At 39.5% G+C, this 19,372-nt stretch overlaps 1 protein-coding gene across 8 annotated transcripts; it reads right to left on the bottom strand.

Moving 5' to 3' along the window:
• Window positions 1-4,340: 4,340 nt before the first annotated feature.
• HNRNPA2B1 (heterogeneous nuclear ribonucleoprotein A2/B1) lies at window positions 4,341-19,042 on the bottom strand. Of its 8 annotated transcripts, XR_657711.1 has the most exons (13): window positions 18,696-19,042; window positions 14,532-14,642; window positions 13,439-13,585; window positions 11,715-11,925; window positions 11,253-11,354; window positions 11,074-11,163; window positions 10,465-10,527; window positions 9,859-9,978; window positions 9,460-9,582; window positions 8,351-8,433; window positions 7,272-8,196; window positions 6,900-7,030; window positions 5,727-6,066 (listed from the first exon to the last, which is right to left on the bottom strand). XR_657711.1 is itself a non-coding variant. In XM_009282035.1 (11 exons), the coding sequence occupies exons 1-10, from the start codon at window positions 18,705-18,707 to the stop codon at window positions 8,372-8,374; spliced, it is 1,041 nt and encodes a 346-aa protein (XP_009280310.1). In that variant the 5' UTR covers window positions 18,708-19,042; the 3' UTR covers window positions 4,341-6,066; window positions 8,351-8,371. The 8 variants fall into 8 exon arrangements, 3 of the variants coding, with proteins under 3 accessions (XP_009280310.1, XP_009280312.1, XP_009280311.1); XR_657712.1 differs by lacking the exon at window positions 7,272-8,196 and having other exon boundaries at window positions 4,341-6,066; XR_657713.1 differs by lacking the exon at window positions 7,272-8,196 and having other exon boundaries at window positions 4,341-6,066; window positions 11,083-11,163.
• Between the last annotated feature and the right edge of the window lie 330 nt (window positions 19,043-19,372).

The following is a 19,372-nucleotide window of genomic DNA, read 5'->3' as shown; positions in this document are numbered from 1 at the left end:
ATACAAGTTTAAATGCCAAATTATACCTTTTGAAGACATAAAAACTATGCCATTAGCATGTAAATCATGTTGGTTGTTTGCACTTGTGTTTACAGTAACTGGTAGCATCAAGTGGCGTTTTCTAAAAAGGGAGCACTGCCTCCCAGAGTGCAAAACGCACTGAGTTATCGATAATGAAATCAGCCAGTTCGAACCATTTGCTCTGCATTTTATATGAAAATATTTCTTTAAATAAATGTGTGCGTCTGTTCTTTTACCTGTTTTGCCACAGCCTCAAATTGATAGGGTAAATTCATAGCGGAAACTTTCATTAGCGAGGCCCTGAAATTTCTTGCTGTTGGTTAAGCACCAGCGCGAAGCATATCTATCCTAACAGCAATTCACAAGGCATTTATTTAATCGCTAGTTCATGAACTTCAACCAAAACATGCAACAGGTAACGGATACATATGATGAATTGTGAACTTTATTTCTAGTTCCCAGGGAAAAAAAAAAACCCAACCAGTACACTTTTGAGTCAGCATGATTGTCATCCTTCAGTTAAATGACGTAATAAGCATTTTAAAGTCTATGCATGTAGTCTTTGCAGGACCAGGTCTTTAAGTCTACTTCACGGCCCACATGCACAAATTCTGATAGATACTAGATGAGGCCCGTAACTGATAAAACCAGAAACCCAAGTATTTCTGTTTTAGGGCCTCACAACACAAGCTTCTACAGTCCTATGAGGGAAGGGAGGAAAAAAAAAGGCTCAAATTTCCAATGCCCACTTCTTCAGTAGCAGTAGAGTGAGCTCTGCAGACTCTTGTAAAGCCAGCTACTAACGAAGTAAAGCATACACCCAGCTGGGTAGCAGTTACATGGTTAAATTTTGGCACATGCTGAAAATAAGCATGTTGGAACTCTTTCAGAGAACAATCTTAATAGAAAGCAGCATGCTCCAGATGACCCATGTAAAGTGAAGACATCAGCCCCAACCCCATTTCCCCAGCCCCATTCCATTACCTGTAAATTTGCAGATTGGAAAGTGTCACAACCTGCCCTCAGCTAATTGCACTTTCGTTATTGTTCAACAACTGCATTTAAGAAGTTTATGTATGAATCTCGATTTCTGAGAGCTCAGTTAGCAACCATACCCCTACAAAACCTCTCAGGTGAATTACTAATTTTGGGTGGACTGTGAGTTGTAACAGTGCTGATGACACAGACACTGAGCGTTAGTCTGGATGTACTACGTAATTTTCTCAAACCTGAAGCTTCTACCAACAGAAGAAACTGCAGGCAGAATTCAGAAGTGTGTCCCGTTTTTTTCAATTTTAGTAGACTGCCATTTTCACCTAAAAACTGTTGATACTTTTTGAAGTGTCTTCCCTGAGACTAGCCTATGTTTAAAAAAAAAAAACCACAAAAAACCCCAAACACTGCTTAGCCTTGCCTATACCTTATGTTTTCATCCTTAAATTAAAGAAAAAAAAAAAAAAACCCAAAAAAACCCAAAAACTGCTTAGCCTTGCCTATACCGTTTCCCATCAAAAAAAAACACAAAAAACCCCAAACACTGCTTAGCCTTGCCTATACCTTATGTTTTCACATCCTTAAATTACTTGTGAAAGTTAGGCTAGACAGGTAAGGAAAGAGCAGGTTTTATAGCAAGCTCTCCTCCCAAGACAAAGGGTTCCTGAAGCTACTTTTAGTGCACTTTGTGCAATGGCCTTAGACTGTGTGTTTTCAACATACACAAAAAGGAGACACTGTAAAGGAGTCGAGGAGCTATTCAGGAAAACAGCACTGTTAAAAAAACCTGAAGTGGTTGTAAAAGGTGGGAAACCCCCGACTGAAGTCTATCTTGGCTGTCTTACCGATAGATCGTTGAAAACTTTCAAGAAACCAAAATCCGAAGTGTACAAACCAGGAACTGCGCTGTATAAAAAGACATGATGTGGTATCAAACTTTGGAGCCAGGCATCTAGTGAAAAAGCTATTAGGGCTGCGTTCTACCTTACCGAATACTAACATGGAGAAAAGCATCTCTCTGAAGACTTGTTACACTGCTAGAAAATCGCCAAGCGATCGTCGATTTAGCTGTTGATACAGCAACAAAAAAAATGCAAACACCAGCACACGAGTTCCCATTAAAATATTGTTCCCACAGCAAAGCTATTAAGTAGTCCGTAACACGTGAGTGGTAAACTGCGTTTGTTACATTAATAATGAAGAGTGAGAGGTTATCTGCAAGAGGTTAGAAAAGCTCAGATTGAGCAAGCGTAGAGAAAAACACTGGGTGGTGGGGCAGTCACAAAGCGTAGCCATTACCTTCCCCATTATTGCTGGTAGCAACACCACAGGCGCTACGGAACAGCATGAGCCGCTAGCTGCTCCCAGAGCCGTACCTCTTCCAGAGAAGCATCCATCAGAAACGAACACAAGTTTAGTGCTTTATTAGAATGCAATACCCTAAGCGTCGTTTATGAAAGGTAAGGCTGAACGCTCCCGTACAGACACACTGGAAATAAGCCCTCACGGAAGAGACGGCGTACTGCTGTAACACTGCACACGCTTTGAATGACCACTACCAGTACTGCACTGAAGTGCAGCCTTAGCTTAATGTTTCGGTTTTATTCAGTAGCCTTTGCTTTTTACAGAAGCTAAATTTTTACAAACTAAGACTGTTCCTGCTCAAGAGCTTACAATCTAGTTTTAGATGGGGTAAACCGGAGTAACGAACTTAAAAGAGGAAACAAAGGACAACACAACTTCATCAAGATCAGTTTGTGTTTCAACAGCTCAGTATTTGCCCCAAAATACACACACTGCATTTGTATCTTATGGGAGTCAGAAGTATGGTTCAACGAGAATCTTGAGGACAAAGTAGGTAGAGGCCTATAAATGAGGCAACAGGACACTCGGCACCAGGTTCTAGTGAAAAACTGTTTATTAAATAAACCAAATAGAGATGACGTGTAACCATGTGAAGTCTTATTACCATAGCGTACCTCGTAAAAGCATTGCAACTTGATACCTGCTACACACCTACTAGAACTCCATTAAATGCATCGGCCATTGATTTTCACACAAGAACACCTAAAAGCGAACCGAGAAAGAGCAGACCAAGTAAGAGGAAGGAAAGGGGCGGGAGGAAAATCGCGTGTTGGCGAGAACTCAGGGGGAACAGCAATTTTGTAGGACTTGCCCACAAAGTCACCTTGTTCGTACCATGCAGCAGCACGGGAGGTCACAGAAGCTAGTTCGTGAACTACGTGGTCCCCAAACGCTGTTGACCTAGTACATTCATAGCAATCTGCCAGGCAAGTCACACAGCCATTTAAAGTCAAACACTCTTTACTTTTACTGTTGATTGATAAACCAGTTCTTGCTTACAATTAACTGGAGTAACTTCTGCTGCAATGCAGATCAACACTAGCTGCAAAGCAAGAACACACCTGTTAAAAGGGACAGTACAACTTCTGGCAAAACGGACCGACGTTACCCAGGAACACCCTTCCATGTTATGCTCCTACACATTCCTACCAGTATAAACGAGAAGAGAACCTGGCATCTCCCTTAGGAGGGGAAAAAAAAAAAGTAACAGCGCTACTATGGGATTCCACGTGCATCACGCACCCTGCTTTGAAAACAAATTGAAACGCTAAAGCTGTAGGGAATGTACTGTTTCAGTATGTTCTCGGCAAAATCATCCTCCTTCACAAATGTGGTCAAGTTGCCAAAATAAACTCAGCTGACAGCTCCTTCAAAATTCAGGTCTACGTTTTTTGGGGTTTTTCTTCCCCAGAAGTAGTGATTTCATCCCCAAGATAATATGTACATTCATCGTAAAACCAAAATAATGCAATCTTCTTCCCCACACAACAAAGTTAAATTCCTGCTAATTTTACAATATTAAGAGCAATTTCTCACATTTTCCTGAACACTTTTCAGCACCTGAAACACAAGTAATAGAAGTAAAATCCAACTTTCATTGTAAATAATACAGAGTGAACAGAGTCCGAGTGGCCAGAACCCTAGTATTGACCTCTCTTCACCACTTTATAAATGCAAGTCATACGCTGCAGGTTTTTGGGGTTATTTTTGCTCCCATACCGGTTACCAAAAAGTTACATTCTTTCACACTCTCCCCGTTTGCTGCACAAAGTGTGTGCTGGGGGCAAGCTGGGCCCAGCACTGACAACCCAATCCTCCGTTGTCAGTACACCGAAACATACTGACCAGCAATGTTACCCTTACTTCGAAAACAGGAAAGTCTGTAGAGTGACATAAAACCATCTTCTTAGAAACTAAGAAAGGAAATGTATACATTGTCTACAAATTGAGGACCAGTAACTGACCACACACTGTTGTTTTTATTCAAAGTTCCTAGCTTTCGGTATCTGGTTGGCTCAAAATGGTGACTTCTCTTACTTGAATTCATCAGTAAACATTGTGATTGTCACTTGCTTTAATTCTTAAGAACATACCAAGAAAGAAAAGCCATGAAAGTTCAACAGTAAGACAACAGGAAACTTACTCAAATACTCCAAGCTTTCAAGACTTTAAATATCTAATAACTTAGGTTTTGCATACTGCTGTCCCCTATACGCTCCCTTCCCCCATCGCCAGTAGATCAAAATTAAAACATCCTCATTATGGAAAACATAACTTACTTAATTCAAGTGAATTTTAAACCTTGTTGCAAAACTACTGTAAGAGTGTAAAGATCTCAAACAGAAAGAGAGAATTACCCCCCTTTGAAGTGGTTTTTTTTGGGGGGTGGGGTTTTTTTAATGTTACATGAATGTGGACTTGGCAACTGTAAAGAAAAAACTTCCATTAACTAAATCTAGGTTCCAGGAAAGAAGGCAAATTCCTTAGCAACTGGTCAACTGATTCTGTTGGAAAGAAGAAAGTAAAGCAGATTTTGTGCGTCTTCATTTTCTGCTTCCGTTGCAGCCCACTGGTTACCTATACAAGTATTTCAAAGTTCAACTTAAGAAACACAGAAAAAAATCATATGTGATCCCTTGAATAGTATTTTTGAATTATATAAAGAAGGTTAAAGACAGTACGATTCTGCCAAAGCTAAGCATATAAATTTCAAGTTCAGAATAAACCACGTATGTAGGTAACAGGTTAAAACAGTATAGACTGAAGATACCTTCCCTCAAATACATTCCCAACTGAAGCTTTCCCAAGCTCGCACTTGTTTGTTGAGTTTTGTTTTGGGTTTTGTTTTGGGGTTTGTTTGTTTGTTGTTTTTTCCCCCCAGAAGATGCAGCTATCAGTAACACAGTTCTGGTACAGCAGGAACTCTACATTCCATTCAGTCTTTCTCTCTTGGTGCTAAAAGCCCTTTACAGGTGAAAAGGATAAAGCTATTGTCCTATCACATTTTGACAAACTGTCTTAAGTGGTTAGTTTCATTAACAGGAAAGGAGGAGGTATTTTTATAAAGCGATATAAAACACAGCCAAAAAGCTATTTTAAAGCAATTGTGTCCAACAGCAAAAGATCAGCATTTTTAATTTGTAGCACTGTTTCTCCCAACAGAGAACAGATGCCTATGGTCAGAGATACAAGTTCTGTGAATACACTTGCCAACTTGACTTTGTTTTAAATCCACCTCAAAATGGAGTATTTCAAATCATGAAGGGTCTAAAAGCTGCACATAAACATTATTTAATGTTAGACACACACTAAGTTTTTATTAAGCATTACACTAGAACTACTTTGGTATAAAAAATACTTTATTTTAAAGCTATGAAAGTTATAAAAATATGTAGTTAAACTTTCTACTCACAGAATGCTTGCTATTTTAACATTAGTGATTTGTTTCTCCTAACGAATCTGAGTTTTATTCGAAAGATTTACAAGACATTATTACTATAATTTAAAAAACCCAGCATTACAGGGAGCTGTACTAATTGTGATGTTTTATCAGTGTTCATTTAACCTCTAGATTTTTAATGAAGGCAGCAAAAACAACTATTTTCTGATGATACAGAATTTCTTATTTCTTGAAGCGTTTCTGTGGTTGACCACTTCTTCATTAGTTACCTGCAGCATGGCACCTTCCTGCCAAAGAAAAAAAAAGTGTATCTGAAGATGTTTATCACATATGTCTAAACCAAATTACCAATAGGGGAACTTCAGCCATTTTTTTAAAAAAAAAAGTATAAGCAGTTCACTGGTGTGTCTAACACAAAAAGGAACAGGACTTTTGTTAGCTGAGTCCACATTCTTCAGTGGGTAGCCTTTTGAAGGCGATAAAACTTTGAAATGAGGGCATTTTTGGTTGCCTTTTTTTTTTTGGTGGGTTTTGTTGTTTTTTATTGAAAAACCAAATCTAGTAGAGTACGCCACCCTTACTCTGAGTAACTCAGTACTTGATGAATTTCCATTAATTTGAGGTGCAAACAATTCAATGCAGTGAGAGTAAGGCTGACTGAATTTGGCACTAAGGTTTATTAGCTGCAAGAACTATAAAAAATGGTGGAAACCTCAACATTCTAGCCAAATTCCAATTTACATGATTACATTATACACTTATGAAATACCACCTGCAGTTTCATTTGAAGTTTTCACTTCCCCTCCTAAAGAACTGCTTATGCAGTCGTTAAAAGAATGGACGACACACTCCTTCACAGAGGCAGATGTATTCTGTGGTGCAATTTTTTTCCTTACACGTAAACAGTCTACAGTTACTTGGGAACCTTCAGGATGAAACGTGTTATATAAAATAGATTACAGTAGACAAGACACATAACAACATAGTTCATTTTCAACAGCACAGAACTACCTTCATCGCATTACCTTGCAACCACCATAATGCATAGACTCCCACGAAAAAATAAAATGTTGCAGGATGCAAAAATAAAGTTGTATGATTTAATTAACTTGTGACCTACCATTTTAACTACCAACACCAGGGATGGAACCCTTGCAAAGCTTTACTAATGGACACTTGCAGGTCTCATTTGTTCAACTGTAGCAGTGTACAGTGGCAGCAGTCTATGCTTGTCCAGGGTTCATATCATAGCTAGATTCCAGTAGGAAAAAAATATGTTAAGTAGCTGAAATTAACAAAAATCTGTTTGTAAAAAATTTAATAATACAAGAAAACAGGATTCACAAATTTCTTTTCAATTGGTAATTGTTAACTCAATTCATTGCTATGTTAAACTACATAACGATAATCACTATACTGAAAGAATACTGTCAAACAATATTAGTTTCTTGTTTTTGGAACATTAAGAAAGGAAAAGTAAATAAGATCTTACCTAAAGAAGTTTAACTGAAGCTTAGAACTATTTTGCTCTACACCCTCAGCCTTCGTTGGCATCCTTATAAACTACTGTAGTTAAAGCTTTGCAGAAATACAGCGCAGCTTTTTAAGACTGGCTGAACTTAGTGACGTTTTCAAGAGTTCTCTTGTACTAGACCTGTGTCCCTGGAAGAGTACCTCGCTGGGGATATTTCCTTTCCTTGCCATTGAAGAAGCAGCATCTAAAAGATCTAAAAAGGTGTTTCTCCTTGCAGAGATATCCCTTAAGTTATCTAGATATTTTAAACCTGATCATTTACAGACAACATACTTTTTTCTGACCAGCATTTAATTTTACATGTACAACAATAGCTTTATATTATTTGTGGGACCTTATACTACCCACTCCTTGCCTTATTTTACAATATTAAAAAAAAAATCTAAAATTACACAATATTTCCTTTAGAATTATTTTATTAAATCATAAATGTACAACAGCTTCTTAACTCTACACACGCACTTAAATTTTTAAAAGGAAAACGTTATGTCTTATTACACCATGATCCTGGCTAATAGCTTTTCAAAACTTTGAGGAAAATCTTAAAAAAGGTTTCACATGTCACCTGAAACTTACAAATTTAACATTATCAAAGGAATGCTTCTACACTTACAAAGACCACTAGAAAGAAACAACAATTAAAAAGCTAAGAAACTGTCTCAAAGGCATTTTTACAATCCTTCCTCCACAGTAAGGTAATGTTATTAAATAATCCAAATCCATTCACAAAATGGCTCTCTGCATCTGCTCTGGTGTCTTCTGCCATATCACTGCATATTTATGCATGACTGAGATAAGTGTTTCCTTAACATTGTTATTTCGATAACCTGAAGCTGTTCTGTTACCTCTGGGCTCTCATCCTCTCCTATTTATACAGTGAAGCCTGTTTCAACAGAAGTAAAGAGTAAAAAAATAGGTTATGAAATTATTCATCTAACCATTTTTTAAAGGAAAGATAATATGATCCTAAAAAGCTTTTAACTCCTGCAGCTACTCTCAAGAATCACTGCAATTTTAACACTTATAAACATACTTACCCATGGCATGCTTGCAGAAACTCAATAACGGCTCCTCCCTCCATATCCACCACTTCCTCCACTGCCCCCCGGACCATAGTTTCCTGCAATTGCAGAAAAAGAAGTTACATCAATACACTTTTTAAATCTAGGAATGCTTTTGATTCTGTATGAAGATTAACATCCACTTTACTTCCAGACATGGCATATACAAGAAAGATTTTAGCATCTCGCTGTCTTCCTCTAAATAACCTCCAAGAATTGCCACAAGAACTACATGCTGACATCTTAGAAGATTCAAGTGCGTCACATGTCATTTGATGCACTGTACTGTCTTGAGCCTGTGAGGGCTGACTTTATTTGCATGCTAAACCTTACAAGAAAGGGCTTCGTGTTTCAGTTTCCATTTCACAAGCTTTACGTGCCATGTTAAATAACATTTAGACAACAAAAAGCAGAAAGTGTCAGAAAAAAGTGACACTACAACAAGAGGGGGGAAAAAAGAAATCCCAGCAAGATTAGTGGACATTAACTAGACTCTCTACAAATAGTGTGAGCTGACAGCAAAGAACACGAAACTTGGCTAAAATCTTTACAGACTGGAAACTGCAACACATTTCATAATATTCTGGAAAAAGTTAGTATCTTGTCATTTATCTTCTAAACAATAGTAATAATAATTTTCCCCAAGAAAACCTTTGCAGTCTCAAGATGAGAAATTGTAGCCAACTTGGAGAAAGAACATGGGCACTGCAGTCCATCTATTGCAGAAGTTATCCAATTTCTACATATCAGTCTTAGAATCATAGAATGGTTTGGGTTGGAAGGGACCTTTAAAGGTCATCTAGTTCCACCCCTCCTGCCATCGGCAGGGACATCTTTTCAGGTTGCTCAGAGCCCCATCCAACCTGGCCTTGAACACTTCTTCCAGGGATGGGGCATCCACAACTTCTCTGAGCAACCTGTTCCTCACCACCCTCATCGTAATTTCTTCCTTATATCTAATCTTAATCTACGCTCTTTTCGTTGAAAAGAGTTACCCCTTACCCTATCGTCCCTTCCACCTCCCCAAAAGACTAAAGCCCACCCACTCTGTTTGGCTCCAAGGCAGGTCAGGACATATACGATACCTCCACCATATGGTCCCCCCATGTTCCTGCTGCCACCAAAATTTCCACTCTTCATTGGACCATAATTTGAAGGTTGTTGGTTGTAGTTTCCAAAATCATTATAGTTCCCACTTCCATAATTGCCTGCATTATCAATACAAAAGTGGAGAAATACCTAGATGAGCTAAAACGCATATGGCACTCAAAGTTCTCTCATTAGAATTTTAAATAAAGTACAAAATCACACAAGTATTCCAGCAGTGTATGCAACAAACTGCTTTTTCATACTATTTCATACTATTTGGAAAACAAAAGCTTCCTTAGACAACATTTACAATGCCCCCCCTCCCCCCCCAAATCTCAAATGACTTGCACTAATTTACAACTGAAATGCTTGGTCATTTCAAGCCAGTAGGTTACCTCCTCCATAGTTGTCATAACCACCTCCATAGCCCCCACCCTGGTTGCCATATCCAGGTCCTCCTCCACCATATCCTCCTCTTCCTCCTCCGTAACCAGGACTGCCACCAAAGTTGCCACCTATGACAATATAATCCTTTAAAATAAACTTTTCGGTGTAGAAGGCAACCAAATTCTACAGAATCAGAGGATATTCTTCCGCTTAGAAGTGCACAGGGGAAGAAAAGGGTAGGAGTTTTGTAAAGAAATTTCTATGAACACTATTTTTAAAGGCACGTACCAGCTCCCAACCTAACTGAACTGTGACCGAAACCCACCAGTCAGACTGCCTAAAACCCCCAATTAAAAGGCTTCATTAAAATTTTGATTTTTCAGGAAATTTAAGAAACACTGCTATTCTGAAGAAATGGGCAGGACCGTGCAAGAAATAACCATAAAATTTACCATATAAAGGTTTAGCATGAGCCAACAGCCATGTGTGCTTCTTGAAGACAACAAAATGGCTTTGGCAATTAATATAAATTTTATACAAATGGTAAGCGAATGTAAAACTGTTTCTGAATGAGAGAAAAACCACCACCACCACCACCACGAAAGTAAACTAACCTCCAGGTCCTCCACCATATCCGTTATACCCATCACCAAATCCGCGGCCGCTTCCATATCCATCTGTTGGAGAAAAAAACCGAAGTATTTCAATTCACCTGTAGCAAACTAACTGAATTCTCAAACCCCTATGACCTTAAGGATTATTGTTTAAGCATATATAAGCACATGTATACTTGAATTTAGAAAAATATATGTAAAATAACACATCCAATCATTGTTCTACATCTTCAATTTTCTGCATTTGTAAGGTACCCGGTATTAATTTTGGACATAGCCCTTCCACTGTAAAGGTCAGGCAAGTGCTGCACAGAATTACACAGGAGAAATCTCTAATTCCTTAACAAAATTAAGTTTAGGTTAGTTTTGGCTTCTAATAAAATCCTAAAAAAAAAAAAAAAAAAGGGAAAGAAGAAAATGAAAATCACTTCATTTTACTGAATATCCACATAATCAATTTGTGTACTACAGAAGAGGTTTGCAAGTTATTTTCCCCAAAAATTCTTTAACTGCCACAGCTGCATTTAAATTAAACAGCAGTAGCTTACAAAGTTACCCAGAACCAGACAGACAGTATAAACAAGGAAAAAAAAAATGCTACAAACATGCCTGTCTTACCGGCTCCCCCTCTGAAATTGCTGCCAGGTCCTGGACCAAAGTTGCCACCACCTCCACGTGCATCACCAAAACCAAAGTTCCCTGTAACAGTTCAACAATGATAAGCAGTGAGATCATGGAAAGTGAACACAACAATCAACCACAGACCATTAACCATTACTTGTACATACCTCCTCTCCCACTTCTAGAATTTTGAACTTCCTGCATTTCCTGTCTAGAGAGAGCTTTCCTTACTTCTGCATTATGGCCATTGATGGTGTGATACTTCTGCACTGTAACCACATCAAATAAGATACCATCAGCATTTAAGTACTGATCTGGCAACAAATAAGAATATCAGGCTTCCAAAACTTAAGTAATTTCCAAATTAATCCATACATATACCATGTAATTTAAAACCCCCAAACTACCATACAATTTTTAAGCAAAAAAAGCCAGTACTCATTTAAAATACAGGTTCCCACACAATTCACCAAAACTATAACATAGCAAATATTCATGCACATAACTAATCCCATTATCTCTTTAAGTTTAGCTTTACAATTACCATGATTTAAGTTTAACTTTACACAATTACCATGACTGCAAGGATTAATACTATCAAATGAAAGAGCGAAATGAAGCTTACTTACATACAATTTTATCCACAGGATCATGGTCATCGAATGTAACAAATCCAAACCCTCTCTTTTTACCAGACTGTCTATCAGTAATGATTTCAATAGTGTCGATTTTTCCATATTCCTCAAAGTAGTCACGAAGGTGGTGCTCTTCAGTGTCCTCTTTAATACCACCAACAAATAGTTTTTTCACAGTAACATGAGCACCAGGTTTTCCAGATTCCTGTTAAAAGAATCCTTTAAATTACCACACAGAAAAACAATTTCACAAATCACTATTTTGCCAGGACTTCAGGAATGGAATACTGATAAACTAAGATTTTTCAAGCACTGCGGTAGCCCTCTTACGATGCATGTCCCTGCAACCTTGCTTGCAGGGGCCTTCTGGGAGGGAAGTAACATGGGGCAATTTACAGGTTTTTCCTCCCCCCTTTTGTCAAAGCCTTAAAAGCACTGAAAAAGATACAGATAAAATGTGCTATGAAATGCCTAAAAGTAAATAAGAAGCCTTTAAACATATTTAGAGAAAATGTAAGATCAACTCTTTGAAAGAACTGCAAGTATTTAATAACTTAAACTAGAGCACGATTTTTGTAATTGAAACAAAGATGTGTCAGCTTCCCCTGCCCATTTCCCCAACAGCAGTGAAACCCACATTCCACTCGTATCAACAGCAAAGGTCCCTCAACTTCAGTGAATCCACAGCTATGCATTTTAACCCCTATTCAAAATATGAAGACAACTCCTCACATTCATGGGTTGTTTTTACACTTTGAGCATGATACCCAAGCTGCTGCACTAGGTAGGAATGACTTATTCCTAAAGCTTAGCAATAGCTTTGTGTGTATAAACAGTATACACATATGCTGCTTTAATTACCTTTTCCAAATGGTAACCAACCCTGCATTCTGCAGGGAATGGAAAGAAAACTGGGATAGCTAACAGGGGTACCAGTGGTTACGATTTCCATTTCCCTTGACCTCTGGGACAGGTCATTCAATTCCAGTTCATCAGTCCAAATGCACTAAACACCGAGGTCCAACCTTAAACTGGCAAACCCTCCCAGAGCTTCCACAATGTGGTAAACAGAAGTCACCCAGAATCTGCACTTGCTCCTCAAGTACCTCTGTGCAACAGTAACCTGGCTGAAAAGTTTACAGGTGCACTCCATTCCTGTGCACACACCTAATTTGTACCCTGAAGTTTAAAACCAAGTATGCTTGGGGCTAAAACCAGAGTAGTCCTAAGATGATTTTGTACACCACCACTGGAAAAAAGAAGTTTCCCTACTACATTCTCTATTTTTAGTCACTTCAGTTATATACCTTTTAGAAATACCCAAAAAGATCTTGGAATAGTCAGGAGAGATTGACAGGAGTTTATTCATTTGAGGTTTAGTAACAGTAACCATTCCAGAGAAGAGTTAGTTTGAAATTTGCATAATTACAGGCATTCAACATGTCTTTGCTAACAATACTTTCAGACCCCAGTTGCATCCCTTGCAGACATGATTCTACAACCAGAGTAACTTAATAATTCACTGTAATAATAGACATTTATGTAATAGTGTCATTTAACAGATCAAACGTGTGGAAAGTAGTGCCCCAACTACGCCCATTTAACTAGAGAATTTAAACCCAGGCAATTTCAAACAAGAACAAAGCGTAACTGTCTGACCAAAACAGAGATTCCTTTTTCAAAGCATGGAAAGTATCTGCTTTCAAAGCCATACTGACCTCTCTAGCCACAGCTCTCTTAGGCTCAACCACCCTTCCATCAATCGTGTGAGGTCTTGCAGCCATTGCTGCATCAACTTCAGCCATGGAGGAGAATGTTACAAAACCAAACCCCCTCGATCTTTTGCTTGCAGGATCCCTCATTACCTAGAAATAATAAACATGTTTAAACCATTTCTTCCTGTCTCATGTTAAGCTTCACACTAACAACATTTAGAGAAAACATGTAAACTTAATTGACATTTTCCTTGATTTGATTCCAAAACACAATTACAATAAAGTAGCAAGCTATGCTGATTAAGTACATGAATGGCACTGCTTGACATCACAGAAATTCAAACCATTGTAGTCCTCTAAGACTCTACGCGTAACTGAGAAATGCTGCTATATCAGTGACATGTTTATATTTATGTTTGTTTTCTCAAAAAATCAAATACATAATTTCTTTTAAGCTTTCTGAAGACCACAGACTTTAAATTTGTGTTATAAAGTATGTATTTACTGCTCCCAAAACAAATTCAGTGGAGGAACTTCTGCAAGAGTCACCATCCCTGGAGGTATTTAAAAGACGTATAGACATTGCGCTTAGGGACATGGTTTAGTGGTGGACTTGGCAGCATCAGGTTTACAGTTGGACCCGATGATCTGAAGCGTCTTTTCCAACCTAAATGATTCTATGAAAACATCACACAGTAAGATATCCTTTTCCAGCTTTATTGAGGCTGCTTACCACGATATCAGCTTTCTGCCAAAGGTTACCAATCACACAGATGTACAGTGCTCTGTGTAAGCACTCCCTAATGCACTTCAGCCAGTGACACCCAAGTTAATTTTAAACTGTTGACATCGGTGGTTACAGATAATCTCTGAGATTTCACAGGAAACAGCTTGTGAATGCTCCCTAACTCTATCAACAGTTTGCAAGGGAAAGCCTGTGCATAGCTTCAACAGACTGAATTACATATAAACCAACCAACACTTAAGAACATTTAATAGTCCATCTCTTCATTAAGCTATCCAGAAAGCAAACTCCACACTTTTACAACTTCTAAACATTCTATGCCATCGTTGCACATTAGTATGCCAAACTTACCACACAGTCTGTAAGCTTTCCCCATTGCTCGTAGTAACTCCTCAAGCTTTCCTCTGTTGTTTCAAAGCTTAAGCCACCAATAAAGAGTTTGCGGAACTGCTCCTTTTCCCTCTATCACAGAAAAGAAGATTACATTAATATCATTAACAATACCACCTCTGCATCAGCACAATTAGACACCAAGTAAGATTTTCTTAAGTGTCAAAAACTTTCCGTAAGACGTATTTTTCAAAATTAGGCTTGGCTCTTCTAAATTTTCTACCACGATTCAAGAAATTAAGCAATTTATGCAATTCTATGGGTGCACTTTTACGATACGGATTTAATAACGCGCTGCTTCCCATCTCTCCCTCCAAGTGTTAAGAACAAGGGACTACACTCAAAGACTTCCAGAATAATCCTCTCAAAGATCTGTAGGAGATGCTTTTTAAAGAAAAGGAAAATAAAAACAAAACCAAAAGTTCTCATTATAGATAACATGAATTGATTCATACTGTCTGATTCTATTCCAGATGGCATTTATTTCTAAAAACCATTCTGGCTCAAGTTGTTGTACATGAATACTATCATGCTATTTACCCAAGGCATTAAAAATAAAAAATGAAGATACAGCTCACCAAATTCATATTTTCTTATTAATTATTGAAACAAACGAAAGCCGGAGCACCTGTAAAATTAATCTGAGATCCTGTACCACTGGAATTAGTGGTAAACACATCCACCCTCAACAGCAGCAGTATCAAAACTAAGTGGATTCCCTTTAAAACAGAAATTGAATAATACATATTTGCATATGTATCCGCTAATATAAATTACACTTTCAGTAAGACTTTGTTCTATTACCTTTCAGAGAAATTATCATGGCGCTTGTTCAGCAGAAATTTCTGCTGCGATAAGTACATCATTAAAAAAACCCAGGACCAATAATATGGTATTACATTTACTATTTTGTATGTGGTATTATACGAAAGCAGGAAGGACAACCTTCCAACCTCTACCAGTTAAAAACACTTTTATACTAACTTTTTATACTAAGCAGGCATCGTAATTGTCCTTTTCTACACACAACAGCATCACTAGATTATACATTTTGCAATTTCATATGTCAAACAGCAACAATTTAAAAAACACACTAAAAAGTAGTCCCCTTCCACAAAATCTACGATTTCAGGATGTTGTTTGAAAGAGAACTGTCCTGCTAGGGACAAGAGAACTCAAATGCAATGCTTACTTCAGCTTTATACTGTTAACTAATTTTAAAAATCAAGAAAACCTGCTTGGGTGTTTGGTTTTATGTGTTTTCTTTAGAGTGGTAGTTGTTTTTTAAACAACCCAAACACTGCATAGTTAGCTATAACTGACAAACAACATAACCAACTATGCACTGGACATCAAGATAAATGTAAAAGGATATTAGACAACCTATGACAAACAATGAGATTTGGAAAATAAGCAAAATAGTTCAGTGCACAAATGCTTATAAAAGTATTAAGCCAATCTGCATGTAGACCAACATGTTTTCTGAGGTTGTCCAAGGCAGGCCTGGATCTAGATGCATGTAACAGGAAGACAATTACTGTAGGTAGTACTAAATCAGTTTTTGTTCAAAATGCATCGCCTTATTACCAGCTTGAGATACTGCAGTCTGACAAGGAAGTCAACCATTAGAAAAATAAACTTTGTTCCCCCCAAAATAAATACTGTATTTGAGAATGATCAGTTTAAACATCTCTTAAAAACACTTGGAATCTGCTGTTGGATCTAGTATTTTTTCTTCTAAGGAAGACAGAGGAAGCTAGTAACATCTCCTCCTTGTACAGACAGGCAAAATTAGACACAAGAGTTTAAAAGCAGCAAACCCATGTTATGCCAAGTTTCCTTTCACCTCATCTCTTAAAAGGAATAAAGGATGCTGCATACCAGACTTGGACTAAAAAGTCATATGCTGCAAGTCGTACTATCATTTACAATTTGAATAGGCTAGCAGAGAAATAATTTTAAGCAACGACACTGCCAGAAAAATCCCCCCCTCAAATTACTTCAGTTCTGCTGCTTGAAAATTGGGGACTACTTGCTACAGTTTCATAGGCCCACAAAAGACACTTCTTCCTATATAACCGATTGTCATGCATCTAATAATGCACATTAATATTCTTATAAAAATATGACAATCAAGCAAATTTAGTAGGCAGGTAGGATTTTACCAGTGTTAGGTTTACCTTTGAAAACAGTTATAAACATATAAATGAAACTCAAGGAAAGAATGGAATCTATCAGCTGTAACAACTGCATTTGTTTTTTAAAGGACAAACATATACCACACATTACTAATAAACATTAAACAGAGTAATAACACACTTTACAGATGTATGAATTCTTAGAAACTGTCATCTACCATGTATTAAGTGTCATGCAGCACTGCCCTACCCAGAACAACATCTAGGCACCACAAACATGTTGGGACGCAGCAGTAACAAAATTCACTACCAGCTCTTCAATTAAAACCTATGCGTGAAAATATCATAAACATGTTGTTCCACTAATACATGCACAGCCTCTGGATGCAGAGACTATTTATCTTAAATGTGTCAGTTTTAAGAAGCTCTGGTTAGTCTAGCATTAACCTCCCACCAGGGTCCAGAGAGCTCTGACCATCTGAAGTTTATGCTGAAGCTGTAAAATGTATGATAAAAATCACTATCACTCCAGTCCCTCTCAGAATCTTGATGAAAATCCTCATTTGGTAAAAATGCACACACCCCCAATCCACCCCCACCGAGGCCCACAATATAAAAGCTGGAAGAAAAATCTCTTTCAAGATTTCCATAGTACACTCTGTGGCAGGAACGGAGTGTGAGAAGAAATCTTTATGAACCCTGTAGACTCTTCATTAGTGCTTACTTTAAGCCTTCCTTCACAGGCTTAAAGCAGCATTTCAAAGGACTGGAAAATGCGCAGCCTTTACTGGAAGATTCATCATCAGAGCAAGGAGATGTGTTTCTTACAGCAATAATATGTGCACAAATACTCCAAGCTGACCACAGACTTGTGCAGAATCAGAACCCGAGTAACAAAAATGGTTAACAGAAACAAGCAAGTGGGATCTCTGAACTACTACGGCTAGGCCTGCCAAGTAATAAAAAGCTGGGTTTACCGGTCCCAAACTAGAAAGACACTGCTCGCTCTCCCCTCCCTCTCCAAGCGCCCCATTAGCCCCTATACGTTCTACAGGGCTTTGCAATCCAGCAGCCCGGTTCTCCCCCTTCCCCGCAGCCTTATGTTATCAGGAGTGAAGCGGTTACCGTGCCGGCTCCGCCATGTGGCGGATATCAGGAAAACAGGGGCCCCCGCAGCTAGAAGGGGAAAATGGCGCCCAGAAGCAGCCATCGCCTCCGGGGACAGCGATGCAGCGGGAAGGAAGAACTTCTGGAAGCACCGGCCCCAGATGAGGAAAAAAAAAATAAAATAAAAAAGATAAATAACACCCGGGTCCTCGGGCTAAACAGGAACCAAGTGCTGCAAACCGCTTCTAGCGTGCACCTACACACACGGTACCAGAAGAGCTTGCAAGCGCTGTTTTCCGCCCCCGCAGATATTAGACGACTAGTATTAGACGACTACAGCTGCCCTCCCGCCTTACCCGCTTTCTCATCCTCGCAGTGATCCTCACAGCCTCACGCACAACCGAATCTCGGCGCCGCCATTTTACCCCTCCCCCTCGCTACCGCCATTACTAGCAGCGCCACCCCGGCCGGTCGCAGGGCAAAGGCGACTCGCCGGACCGCGCACTGACTGACCTCCATAGCCGTGTGTCCCCCTCCAGCGCCACCTTAACGGCAGCTCGGCTAACGGGTACGTCAAGTGATTTAGGAACTCGCCACCCGCCATGCACGGCTACCGCAGCTTCCGCCTCCTCTCTCGGCTGCGCACCAGCCCCAACCGCCGCTTCCAGAACCTTCCTCCCCGCTAACGCTTCCTCCGCGGAAAGACATCCAACTCCCTACTCGCAGCGCACCGACCGGGAGCCAACAGCGGCACCCAGACCTGCGCTGACAGGGGCTCAACCCCACTCGTAACGCCCGGACCCGGAAAAATTCACTCGGTACGCATAACCAAAGGTGCCACCCTCCTTAAAAGCAAACTGAATTTTCCCTTTTCACGTACCATATTCTTCATGGTTTACGTATTCCTGCTTGGGAGTACCGTACAACTGATCAGTAATGGCTGCCTTAACTGTTACGTAATTTGAAATTCAGCTCCACGTAGTGCTAGCGCCCTCCTTCTCCAGCCCAGGCTCGCTTCCGAGGTTTTCGTTTTAAAAAAAAAAAAAAAAAAGCCTTGAATCTGGAGCTTAAATATCTCCAAAGGGGCAGCAGTTCTGTATAACGCCCCTACGTGTTTTTATCACGTAATAAAAAGTCATCAACTCCGTCAGTAATGGCCGTCTCCGAAATGAGCCGAAGGAGCCGTCGTCGTCGAGCTTATCCGCTTCGACAGCCGCCGGAAAAAGCCGAAACGGGAATGGAAGCCCATTCGACTCGCTTCGGCAATTTCCGGAATTTGCCGAAGCAGACAACAACGGCGCTCGGAACCTGCTCGGCCATTTCCGGAGAAAAAGACGCAGCCGTCATCGACTATCCAGCCCGTTCGGCAATTTCCGACAACGGAAGAGGCTCCCAATACATACCCCGAGCGGAGCCGAAACGGCCCCGATCACGACTGGCACCGTGTCGTTTTTTTTTCCGGAAATTGCCGAACGGCCCCCGAACGCTCAAACCTCAAAGCGAGGGCTTATAATTAGCCGAAGGCGGCCTCGTATCGCGCCCCCCCCCCCACGCACA

Source organism: Aptenodytes forsteri, unplaced genomic scaffold (genome assembly GCF_000699145.1).
Source record: "Aptenodytes forsteri isolate BGI_AS27 unplaced genomic scaffold, ASM69914v1 Scaffold164, whole genome shotgun sequence".
NCBI lineage: Eukaryota > Metazoa > Chordata > Aves > Sphenisciformes > Spheniscidae > Aptenodytes > Aptenodytes forsteri.
This window is presented reverse-complemented; position numbering and strand designations above follow the sequence as displayed.

What these genes read in the sequence shown, in the direction of transcription:
- HNRNPA2B1 (XM_009282035.1), bottom strand. An exon ending in TTATGACAACTATGGAGGAG is followed by an intron (nt 9,583 to 9,858) that starts GTAACCTACTGG and finishes TTGATAATGCAG; the next exon opens with GCAATTATGGAAGTGGGAAC. An exon ending in GGGGGGACCATATGGTGGAG is followed by an intron (nt 8,434 to 9,459) that starts GTATCGTATATG and finishes CTGCAATTGCAG; the next exon opens with GAAACTATGGTCCGGGGGGC.